Below are 13,426 nucleotides of genomic sequence, written 5' to 3'. Positions count from 1 at the left end.
CTAGTCCAGTATTCTCTCTCCTACAGGGGCCAGTACCAGATGTTTCACAGAAAGGTGTAAAAACACTTAAATAGGCAGATGAGGGTAATTCTGTCCCCCACTTAAGGTCTCATCCTGATTTCTAACAATTAGAGATGGTCTTGAATCCTGAAGCCTGAGGTTTAACATTTCCAAAGTTTATAATAATTAGAACTCTAGATAATCTTGTTATCCGTATAAGTGTCCAATCTCTTTTTTAATCTTTCTAAGTTCTTGGCCTCAACTGCTTCCTGTGGCAATGAATTCCACAGTTTAATTACTCACGGTGTGGAAAGTATTGCTTTTTATCAGTTCTAAATTTTATGTTTGACTGACCAGACAACACAACAAAAATGGTTGCCAATCATAGATGTGTTTTGCCATACAGACGTGCTTCGAAGATGTTAAATGGTCTTCCTTCTTCCACGGATTCCAAGCCTAAAAAAGAAAAGTGGATAGTTGTGCTTTGAGGGAAATATTGGACCAACCAAAGAAATGTGTGTCCAATACCAAGATCATATAGATGTTGAGTTGCAACAAAGAAATTTGGCAGCGAAGAAGCAGAGCAGGCATCTATGCACTTTGACTTAAGGTTTCCTAACAAGAGTTGGGGCACAAAAAAAGAGACATTGAAGTGGCATGAAAACAGATGCCAAAGCACCAGAGGTGCTCTGAAGTACTCAAGGCAAACACCTAAAATCTGAGACTCTGAATTGTACCTTGCTGGAAAGATTAGATCCAAAATTAAAAAACAAAACAACCTTGAGAAGATAAAGACGTGTCATCAGTCTCACAAAGGAACTAATATAGGAGGGATACCATCTGTGCAGGTTTATCTTTAAAAAATAATTCCAATAATTAAATACGAACACATATCATGTCTTATCCAAAGCAGGTGTTTTTAAACACATTAATTATTAACATCATTGTGGTATTTCTGTAGCAAGTGGGTTGTTTGAATCAAAAGATTAAAATATTATAAGCTTCAAAAATAATTCATTTAAATCTGTTCCATTTCCCTAATGCTCCATACTGTTGCACACTGATACTAAACAAAGAACAAGTGTATGTACTAGGCTGCCCAAGAGGCCTCTGCATGTACACACACACACACACACACACACACACAGCAAGAGTGCGAGCATTCACACATGTGCAAGTTCCAGAGGAACTGGGTGTATTGTGGAGTCAGTGCACTCAGCACCTCCAGGAGGAAGCATCTTGTAAACATCCTCTAAGACCTTCAGGCAAGCAAATTAGCTGGACTTACAGCTCTAGAAGAAGCCACTTCCTGATCTCCTTACTGAAGGTTAGTCATGATTTCAGTCTGTGAAGGTGAAATGGGGTATAGGATAAAAGAAGAACCAAGTAAAAGGCTACAACCGGAGGTGGAAGGTAGTTCTAAAGTAGAGATTAGATGCAGCCAGACACAGAGAACGTTGTAGTTGGATCTGAATTTAAACTTTGTTTTTAATCTATAGGTGTGAAGTGTAATTTCAATGAAACTATAACAGCAACTTACATGTGAGAAGTTCCCAGCTTTGATGATAGGCCCCAGTTAGTGTATTTGGTATTAATTTTAGTCATATACTATTATTTCTCTTTGAACACATTCAAGAACAAACTGAGACTAAAAAGCATTTTGTTTTTATTTGGACAAAAGGCACGCAGTCTTTATTGGTAGGTTAATAGGGATATCTTTTAACTGAAAAAGTAAATTTCTCAATACCATTTTTTAAAACAAATGTTATCACAAGATAGGAAACAACACAACTAGCCAATGTTCAAAAATAAAAAGAATATTTAGTTCTTTATAACTAAGCGATGATTCAATTTTTTAAATACATATAACAGTTATATTTTAAAAAATGACTTTACAGAAATTTTAAAGACTGGATTATGACATTTTTAAATGAAAAATGTAGTGGGTATAACAATTTTGCCTCCTCCCCCCCGCCCCAAATCACACAACCACAACCCTGAACAGTACACCAGAAATCCAAGAATATAAGCAACAAGACTAAATTAACAGAATAACGTACATCTGTTACAATATGAGGAGAAAGGCATACATTGAGATACAGAAAAAGTGATTTTAGTAAGTTAACACTTTAAAATCATGACTTGGTACATCAGCTGCATAGTTACATCATTTGTGTCCTGCATACATATTATAAGCGGTTCTACATAAATGCATAACACAAGTATAAGTCATGTCTACACATGTATTGACACCAAAATTATTGACTGGGAATAGACCTGTAGTGGTATGGAAGTTTTCTTTTACAACTTCAAGTTATCTGATAGCTCCCAGTAGCCAATTTGTTCATTTTTTTTTTTTTTTTTTTTTACTGTTTGTAGAAATGCTATAATAAAATGATTAAGCTGGAAAACACATTTTTATGCTTTCCTTCCCATTAGCTGATTATGACTGAATTCACTGGGTTCATAGATACTAGCGCAGACGGGTCCACGGTGCTCATCTACTCTGACCTCCTGCATAGCACAGGCCATAGAACTTCCCTGAAATAATTTGTTTGAACTGGAGCATACCTTTTAGAAAAGCATCCATTCTTTGATTTAAAAATTGCCAGTGCTGGTGATTTGACCACAACCCTTGGTAAGTTGTTCCAATAATTAATTACCATCATTGTTAAAATTTTACACCTTATTTCCCATCTGAATGAGTTGGGGGGGGTGAGGGGGGAGAAATCTGTTTGCTCTGGCAGTTCTCCATGACAAAGGCCATCTTACTTGCTTGTGATGCCAGCTGTCAAGATTGATAATCAATACTGATGAAAATGCATCAATACAACTGACATCTTCACCCAGAGAAGTCTTTCAACTCAAGAAATACTGAGAGGCAGATACAAGATAGTAATACCTAAATTTAAAAATAAATTTGCTTCATCTGTGTCCCCAATAATCACCTCTCTACTTGGCTGCTATACCGAATTACTTTGCTTCCAGCTGGAATAAAGTAGCAAAGACCATGCTCCAAAACAACAGTTGAAGCCTACATCTCTCTATGTCGGTAGTGCATTTTACAAAGTAATGCAATCGCCATTCTTCCCCACTGACCTCTCTTACGGCAGCAAAATCTGCATGTTGCCAGTATATTAGGCAAGCTGAAATGCCACTTGCTGTAGATTAAAATCAGCTGGTTTGAGTTATATTAAAGCTCTTTATATTATTGAATGATGTTAATGCTGGTCCTATTCACTTTAGCTAGGTCTCAGTACAAGTAACTGAGAAACATATTGCTAGGTTATGCCTGATACTTCAGGGCTATCAGTTTATTTCCTGTTTCCAAGCTATATAGTCCAAACAGATAAATTAGTATCAATTACTTCCTCCCCGCGCAAAAAAACCAAAAACAAAACCAGAGTCCTTCTAAAGAAAAAATACAATTTATGTTTCTGAATGTATGATCCAATATCTGGTTATAGAAAGGGAAAACTTTTTGGCTTTTAAGATATAAAAAGTACCAATTTTCAAATATAGGCTGTTTCTCTGTTTAATAAGTACATCAAGTAATGTTAAAGCTTGAGGATGACAGCTTAATTCTTTTAAAAATTAAAAAAGCTGTTCTGATTATTTAAAATATTCATATACCATTAATTGCTTATCTTCAGGAAAAAACCCCAAAATATTAATGCATACCATTCATGGTCAGTATCTCCATGTGCTAATTTTAAATTTCAGGTCTTCGGACATATCTGTCTGCTACACAACAGAACTTGACAGTCATAGTCACAGAAAAACCTCATAATGCATTATCAGGACAACACAAATTAATGCCTGGCAGCTCATCCACTATGGAATATACTGTGTGCCATTCATTATGAAAATAAGACAAAAGGAGATGTCTGCCCTATTAGTTTTATTAATAATCTACACAGACATTTGTTAAAATTTCCCATGGTGACTGGGTTTACAATTTAAAAAAAAAAAGTTAAGTCTATGTAGTTTGGTCCCATTTTTAAGAGATGAAAGTGCAGAAATCTGTCTCACAAATTTACTTGCACAATTTATATCAGAACATTAGTGAACCCAAAACCTCTTGCATGTTAAGTTCACCTTACTACAAAATATCCAGATCAGCTTCGGAAACATACAACCTTCCCAAATGAGGTAGGTTTTCACTTTAAGGCCTATTAAACTATTGCTCAATTTCAGTGTCCCTGATATTTAACTCACCCCAATTTACATTAATTCCGAACAATCCAGCAGTAAGTTAGTTACATAGGAGAAAGTAAACAAACTGTAAAGGGTCAACAAAAAGTCCTTATACTAAAGTAGCTAAAGTAACATCCTCCCAAACTACTTAGATTAAAAGCTTGCTGTATGTTTGAGTTTAAGGATATCCTACTCAGATAAAAAGGTACTGTATTGACTACACAATTATTGTCAGTCTAAGTAGTGCATCATTTTTCTATAGAGACTAGCAAAAACTTCTGCCAAGAGCCTGATAATACCATAAGTTACCATAAACTATTGCCGTGATTGAAATACTTTCCTCCAGAAATATTTAAGATCAACAGGACTGTCGGCTGAAGAGTGTGGGATCTTCATGGTGCAGTTGTGTAAGATCATGCCGGGTATTACCTATGTGCATTTATGCAGAGCCACATTAATGCCATAAGTCGCTTTCTGTCTGAACTCCTACAATTTGTATTAAGGGACCACACTTAATGATGGCACTGTTCTTGAGTTGAAGCCCTGTCATTTTCAAGAATGCTAAAACTTTATTTCAAAAGCGCTCAGGGAAGTCTATTGTAAATCCTTCTCCCATACCGTCAAAAAAACCCTCTCAAATTAAATGTGTCAAAATGAAAAAAGTTTGTTAACTTCAGCCATTATCTTTTACTTAATTAATAAAAAAGTTAATTTATGAAGAGGTAATGAGATATAGAGAAATACTGGCCCATTTGCTTTGTTGTTCTTTCATGGGCTGAAAATACACGATTATCTATGAGACAATATTAAAGACAACAGTAAACTATCCCGATGCGAAGAAAAGCTCAAAAGAAGAATAAGGGACCATATCCTGATGCAAAGAAAAACTCAGAAGAATAAGGGACCAATATGCCTCCATCAGGAGCTCTTTAATGACCTGAAAATCAAAAAAGAAACATACAAAAAGCAGAAACATTGACAAATTACTAAGGAGGAGTAACAAAAGAATAGCACAAGCATATAGGGACAAAAATCAGAAAGGCTAAGGCACAAAATGACTTACACCTGGCAAGGGACATAAAAGACAGTAAGAAGAGTTTCTATAAATACATAAGAAACAAGAGAAAGATGAAGCAAAGTGTAGGTCCTCTACTTAGCGGGGAATGAGAGCTAACAACAGACAACATCAAGAAGGCTGATGTGTTTAATGCCTATTTTAATGCCTTCAGTCTTCACTTAAAAGGTTGACTATGACCAGATACTTAACACAATATTAACAAAAGGGGGGAAGAATGGAAGCTACAATAAGGAAAGAATGGGTTAAAGAATATTTAGATAAGTTAGATGTATTAAGGGCCTTAAGGAAATCACGCTAGATTACTCAAGGAACTAGCCAAAGAAATCTCAGAACCGCTAGCCATTATCTTTAAGGACTCTCAGACAACGGGTGAGTTCCCGTATGAGAGAAAACATAGTACCAAAGGGGAACAAAAAGGACCTGGGTAATTTTAGGCTAGTCAGCGTAACTTCAATACCTGGAAAGATACTGGAACGAATTATTAAGCAATTTCTATGCACACAGAGGATAATAGGGTTATAAGTAATAGCCATCCTGGATTTGTCAAGGCTGGCTATGGGCGTTGGACTAGATCACCTCTTGTGGTCCCTTCCAATCCTGATATTCTATGAAATCATGACAAACCAACCTAATATACTTCTTTGACAGGGTTACTGGCCTAATGGATGGGGACAAGTTGCAGATATGATATATCTGTATTTTAATAAGGCTTTTAATAAGTCCCACATGACATTCTCATAAGCAAAGTAAGGAAATGAGGTCTAGATGAAATTACTATAAGGTGGGTGCACAACTGGTTGAAAAATTACTCCAAGAGTAGTTATCAATTATTTGCTATCAAATTGTGGGGATTAATCTAGTAGGATCTTGTAGAGGTCTGTCCTGGGTCCGGTACGAGTCATTATTTTCATTAATGACTTGGAGAATGAAGTGGAGAGTATGCTTATAAAAATTTCGCAAATTATACCACCTTGTGAGGGATTGAAAGCACTTTGGAGGTGAGAATTAGAATTCAAAATGACCTTGACAAATTGGAACATTAGTCTGAAACCAACAAGTTTATTTTGCACTTAAAATAAAGACAAGTGCAAAATGTACACTTGGGAAGAAAAAAAAAATCAAATGAACAACTACTAAAATGGGGAATAACTGGCTAGGTACTTTTGAAAAAGATCCGGGGGTTATAGTGGATCACACATTGACTAGGTCAGTAATGTGATGCAGTTGTGAAAAAGGCTAATACTCTGTGGTGCATTAACAAGAGTGTTGTATTTAAGACACAAAGTAATTGTCCCACTCTACTCACGTGGTGAGGCCTCACCTGGACTACTGTGTCAGTTCTGGGCAGCACACTTTAAGAAGAAAATGGACAAACTGGAAAGGGTCTAGAGGACAGCAACAAAAATGATAAAAGGTTTAGAAAACCTGAACTTTGAGGAAAGGGGTATGTTTAGTTTTGAGAAAGGAAGCCTGATGGGTGATCTGATGACAGTCTTCAAATATGTTACGGATATTATAACGACGATGGTTATCAACTGTACTGTGTCCAACTGAAAGTAGAACAAGTAGTAATGGGCTTAAACTGCAGCAAGAGAAATTTAGGTTAGATACAAGGAAAACCTAACTATAAAGATAGTTAAGCACTAGAATAGGCTTCCCTGGGAGGTTGTGGAATCTGTCATTGGAGGTTTTAAGGACAGGTTAGACACACACTTGTCAGGAATGGTCTAACGATACTTGGCCTTGTTACAGCATAGGGGACTGGACGACATGACCTCCTGAGATCACTTCCAGCCCTACATTTTTCTGTGATTCTATGTGAAATATAATTTAGAAATATCCAAAACTTTGTTTATATCTGTATGTTCAGAGTATGACGTTAAGCATCTAAATTCTCTTGGTATTACATCAAATATATATTTGGAAGCACACTCTACAAGTCCTTAAGTTTTGCCTACAGATTAAAGGGAGAGGGAAATGGATGCTCTTTCCCAGAAAGTTTCAATGTTAGGTTTCAGATCCATTAAACCCACTTACATGTGTGATTATATATCAAGTTGTTTTTTCCCCCTACATGTTTATATTTCCAATTTTGTAAAAGTGATCAAATTAAGGGCTTATTATTGCTGGACCAAGATATAGATTAGTGCTCACTCGTGATCTTCACCCTTGTGCCAATTAAACCCTGCATTAAGGATTTAAGCTCCAAGACAGACTGTGTGGGCTCACTCCTACTGTGAGCACAACTTCCAAGCACATTAGAAGGTAAATGTACTGTGTAATACTTCAAGCTCTCAACCGCTTCTCTCTCACTGGAATATAAAATAAACAAAGCAAAATAACCTGTTCAATATTCAGAACGAAACCGAAGCATCTAACATGCAGTAATAATTTCTGGATTTAAAAATTTAAGAATTCCTTAGTCTCATTAAATACAAAGAATGTTTAACTCAAAACGAAAGCTACGGGCAAATCTTTGTAGATGGCCATCATTACGTATTAATGTTATATTTATATTTTAAGGCAACAAAAACTGTAGATGTTTCAAACTTTGTACTTCGGCACATTCAAGTTATGAGAGGAAGAATGCTTGGAACTTCAGGAAGGTTTTATATCTGATTTTGTAACTCAAACGACTTACATATTTGTTAAAATCAGGAATGAGTTATGCCCTACCAGGATGAGTCCAAGCATAAGTTGCAGTCTAGCAAGAATTTTTAGGCCAGAATTATTTGTGACGGAAGACAGTGGTTTTTATATCAAGAAAGTGTCATCTTGCACTAAAAAACGCTAGCATATTGCCCCAAGTGACTAAAATTAACTGCATATGCAAGCTTTAATTTTCATACACATTAGTGGCAATCAAGATTGAATGTTTTATTGTATGTTGCATACTTCATGTTTTTCAAAGGCCTAAATAATTTATGAAACTTTCCTTTCATACATTATAACTAACAAGCTTTATCACAGCTTTAAAAACCCTTAAAACTCACATTTATTATGAGCACTAAATATTTAAAATAGGTAGATTTAAATATAATTATGTTTTAATACTTTTGCAAAATGAAAGCTCCAGGCTTTGTTTATATTCTCAATACACAAAACAAACTTACTGTAAGACAGTAAATTTGCATTTCACTGCTAAAGCACAAGTATTATGATATACTATAGTGCACAACTGAGACATGTTACAAAAAAATTTAATGTTGGTAACTACAGTTGGTTTATTGCATTTTTTTTTAATAAAACAACTTATTTTTCCCCAAGACAACTGCTATACAGAAGAAAATTGCTACTCAAACATGGTCAGTCTTTCAGATATAGTAAAAAACTCACAACTACAAGATTTGTATTTTAGAACAAGTAATCAATCTGCAAACTGTTACACATCAATAAGGCACCTACACTTAACAGCGGTTGAAACAAAATGAAAATATCTCCCAAAATATATATTTTGGATCTGTGTAAACAAAGCTTATTTTTATTGCTTCCTTTCATTCAAGAAAAAAATATACAACCAACATAGACCAAAAGTGATCCTGGTGCTCTGATTTTTAAACTACTATAACCAGATTATATGTAGTCAGAAGACAAATCCCAGTACAACAATCATGAATTTAATGTTTTTGAAAGATGTCATAATTGTTAATTATTCTTAATGTGAAAGGTAAGGTTAAAAATACCCACAAAAGTTGATGCCATTTTACTGAATGAAAAATAATGTATTATGAAAATAAACATCCATCTGGTTTCCTAATAATAAATATAAAGACTTGGTTATTTTAACATACTGCAACAAAGGAAGTATTACTGTAGTGTTGACTTTAACAATCAATCAGTAGTTTTTAAATCTCTCTCTCTCCTCACTGAGGTTTGAATCTTCTACCTTGTCAGCTGTCCAACAACTTTTAAGAGGGTCTTATTTTCCTGCTTTAATTGCTCATTTTCATCCTCTATATCATCTAGGTCCTTTGGAAGAAAAAAATAAAAACATTTTTCAGGATGCAAAAATGGATTCTTAAACTAGTAATTTAAAAGTCCTGGAATTTAAGAGATCAGTACTTGAAACCAAGAGATTATAGGGTAAAGACAGAAGAAGAGTTAGTTTCACAGCATCTATATATAAAAGGGCTAATGAAGCAAAGCAAAAATTGCTAAAAATTCATATTTTTCCAATGCTACTCATGACAAAACATTCATTTCACATTCCCATGTGACAAGCATCTTTTCAAAAGAAATATATAATCAAAAACGGACTATGTCATGAGATTAATAGTAAGAAGCCTCTTGGCACGTGCCCGTATTACTTCATATTTGCAAACCAGAGGGGCTTTCGTGCACCACAGTGCACTAGTAGCTTACTGACTCTCTCACACACACACAGTTTATTAGCATAGGACAGCACATTAAATTTTACGTATTTTTTTTAAATATAGGTTTGTTGTCAGAGGCTTATGAAAAGTATCTGTTAGAAAATGAGAACTGAAAGTGTGCTATTGGAAAAAACAGTTGAAAAGCCGTATCTTGCCCTCATCAGAATTCTGATTAAAGCTAGATGGCTTGAAAAGGCCATAAATTAGCAGTCCAATTAATTTTTTTCAATAGAAGGTGAGTTTAAGAGGACAAGAGAACAGCAGGGTTCATAGAAAAAGGGGCAGTTTAAAAACAGACACCTATTTCTCTGCTTCCATCTTTCCTTCCCTCTTCCCCCAACATTCTGCCTGCCATTCCCCCCACCCATCTCCCTCCCCAGCTTGCCTCTTATTCCTCCCTTGCTTCTTCACTTCTTCTCCCACAGTGAAGTTTAACTTGAAAGCAGCACAGCTGCTATGGTTGGCAGTGCCTAAACTGCTTTTCAATTCAATGTTACTGTCGGAGAAGGGAAAAGAAGAGAAGTAAGTGGAAGGAGAAAGGGAAAAGGCAGAAAAGTAACTTTAGTGAGAGATAAAAAGAGGTGGATGGTGGAAGTTCAGAGGAGGAAAACCAGAGATGGGGGATTAGGGGGTTCAGCTTCCTTTGCAATGAGAGCGTGTAAAATTCCCACAATAGTTACGTCAGATGGAAGGGGGAGGGGAAAAAGGGGGTGAAAGATTATCCGCCCCCCATTCCTTTAATTTTGAAGCACACACTTAACAAAATGATCATATGAATTTGCCTGTTTCTTTCGGTGGGGTCCATCCCAGAAGTGCACCTTTGGGAGCAGGTGCTTAGGTGTGCCACCAGTAAAAAGCTCCAGCCTGCCAGCCAAAACGTCATTCGGCAATCAGTGCTCAAAGCCACACTGCAGTACCTTTGCAGTTACTCTTTTGTCCTATGTAGCATGCAATGCAGAGATTAGCAACAGAATGTCTTATTTTAGAGATCAAAATACAGCTGGCTTTCTGGAACAGACGATATTTAATTGTTCTGAAGACACAGATGAACGAAACATTTAATCGTGATATAGAATCATAGAATATAAGGGTTGGAAGGGACCCCAGAAGGTCATCTAGTCCAACCCCCTGCTCGAAGCAGGACCAAATCCCAGTTAAATCATCCCAGCCAGGGCTTTGTCAAGCCTGACCTTAAAAACCTCTAAGGAAGGAGATTCTACCACCTCCCTAGGTAACGCATTCCAGTGTTTCACCACCCTCTTAGTGAAAAAGTTTTTCCTAATATCCAATCTAAACCTCCCCCACTGCAACTTGAGACCATTACTCCTCGTTCTGTCATCTGCTACCATTGAGAACAGTCTAGAGCCATCCTCTTTGGAACCCCCTTTCAGGTAGTTGAAAGCAGCTATCAAATCCCCCCTCATTCTTCTCTTCTGCAGGCTAAACAATCCCAGCTCCCTCAGCCTCTCCTCATAACTCATGTGATCCAGACCCCTAATCATTTTTGTTGCCCTTCGCTGGCCTCTCTCCAATTTATCCACATCCTTCTTGAAGTGTGGGGCCCAAAACTGGACACAGTACTCCAGATGAGGCCTCACCAATGTCGAATAGAGGGGAACGATCACGTCCCTCGATCTGCTCGCTATGCCCCTACTTATACATCCCAAAATGCCATTGGCCTTCTTGGCAACAAGGGCACACTGCTGACTCATATCCAGCTTCTCGTCCACTGTCACCCCTAGGTCCTTTTCCGCAGAACTGCTGCCTAGCCATTCGGTCCCTAGTCTGTAGCTGTGCATTGGGTTCTTCCGTCCTAAGTGCAGGACCCTGCACTTATCCTTATTGAACCTCATCAGATTAAACACATGAACACACAGCACCTTATTTTAACTAACCACTGTAGGCTTTTCTTTTCCTATTGCAAAGTCCGTGTCAGCAACAGATGTACTGTGAACCAACAGTTGTAAGGAATAATGAAACAGCACCTTTTCAATAAAATGGTTGAAGTGCAGCCTTCTGTAATCATAATTTTATGCTTTTTTTGCTGCTAACTCAGCCAATTAGGTACTATAACTAAATGGTAGATGACTGAATTACATTGAAACAACTGTTTAAAAGCCTTTGGACAAAAATATTTCAGAGTTACTCAAAAATTAGATCAAATATAAAAGACTTTGTGGAATGTTTATGCTACAAAAATAACATTCCACAGATTACTGTAAGTATGAGCTACTTGAATACAATCCAGTAACAACTGACTGTAGTTTAAATATCTAAAGAAATAATAATAATGGATGCATACATGTAAGTGACTTTTACCACTTTAGATTTAAAATTACATTATTAATTTAATATGGTTTATAATTTAATTATAAAAGAACAACAATGGCAGAGAAGTGTAGGCTTCACATACCAGAATGACCGATGACTAAACAGCTGATACTTTAATCAGAGTGCAAATGATCTCTGAATATATTCTCTCCAAAAACACATTTAACTACAGTGACTACCCAGTGAGGTCACAGATGACCAACTCTAAACTACTTCAAAGTTGAACTAAGGCAACAAACATTTTAATGTCTTCAGACATTAATGCACATTTTAATGTCTTCAGACATTTCCTTTCAGACAGCTGGGAACTTTATGTACCCATTCTCCCTTTCTTTTAAAACGTAGCAGAAGTTCATCAAATAGCTCAGCCATTGAATTGAGACCACTCCATTTATGGCACAAGGTTTTTGTGGGTTTCTCAATGCAAAGGGACCTCCTGTTCTAGAACCTTCTCTGTAATCTGCTGACTGATTTTAGTAAAAGTATTTCAAGTAAAAAGTTATTTAACCTAATTGACTTAGAAGGGACACAACTTAAGAAGTTTTCTAGATTAGTTTAAAAAAAAAAAGTTACAAAAGTGAAGATTTACTTACCACTGACTAGAGCCCTTGAAGAGCCTTTCTATACCCACACTAATGGAGAATCATCACTGATGCAGCCGGACCAGTGGAAACCTCTAGAAGTGGTACCTAGAAGCTGGAGTACGAGTCCATGCCCGCTTGCAGCTCTGAGTGTTTGGAGAGCGAGACTATAAAAGGGGGCATCGTAACAGCTTCAGTTCTTTTCACCACAAATCAACCACCTAGTAAATAGCAACAGGACTCTAAGGAAAAGGGGGAAGGTGGAGGAATAGCTTGAATGTCCAGAGGCACTATTAGAAGAACTCTAGCTGCTTGTAAGGAACTTTCAGTACTTCTGTGGCCTCTGCTAAACTCCCATTTGTGGGAATGTGTAAACAGTGCATCCTCTTTTCACAAGAGTGGGACGAGGCTGACAAGCTAAAGAGTGATTGTAGTACTGATCTCCCAAATTGGGATTCTGAACCTAATGCCAGGTCCACTGCATCATGTTCTGTGAATGGGTGGATTGAGCTCTAAGAGGCAGTTCTAAAGAACTCAACTATTATGTTATGCCTCAGATAAGCCATAGAGCCCATTCATCTAGAGCTAAGGCAACCTCTCAGTCCCTCTCGCACAGGGACATTAGCTTTCCCCAATACACAGCCTGATCCACTTGGTCAGGCATTAGGTTGTAGTGACCTTTTACCAGAAAACACAAATGTACCCTCAGCAACCTTCTATACTCTTTTGATCTACATATATGAAACGCTACCATCCACAACCTCACCTCCTCAGGATATGAGTGTGGTTTTGGAAGAAATACTATTAGAATCAAGGTTTGGTTAAGATGAAAACCAATTACCATCTTGTGCATAAATTTAGCTGCC

The 13,426-nt window shown here is 36.9% G+C and overlaps 1 protein-coding gene across 2 annotated transcripts in view; it reads right to left on the bottom strand.

Moving 5' to 3' along the window:
• Window positions 1-2,339: 2,339 nt before the first annotated feature.
• PAWR (pro-apoptotic WT1 regulator) overlaps window positions 2,340-13,426 on the bottom strand; it is a 158,682-nt gene continuing 147,595 nt past the window's right edge. For both annotated transcript variants that reach the window (XM_075124338.1, XM_075124337.1), the window contains exon 7: window positions 2,340-9,244. In XM_075124338.1, coding sequence (XP_074980439.1) covers window positions 9,158-9,244 — 87 coding nt within the window. In that variant the 3' untranslated portion in view covers window positions 2,340-9,157. The remainder of the gene's footprint in view (window positions 9,245-13,426) is intronic.

Source organism: Caretta caretta, chromosome 1 (assembly GCF_965140235.1).
Source record: "Caretta caretta isolate rCarCar2 chromosome 1, rCarCar1.hap1, whole genome shotgun sequence".
Lineage (NCBI taxonomy): Eukaryota > Metazoa > Chordata > Testudines > Cheloniidae > Caretta > Caretta caretta.
Note: the sequence above shows the minus strand (reverse complement) of the source record. Positions and strands in the feature narration are given on the sequence as shown.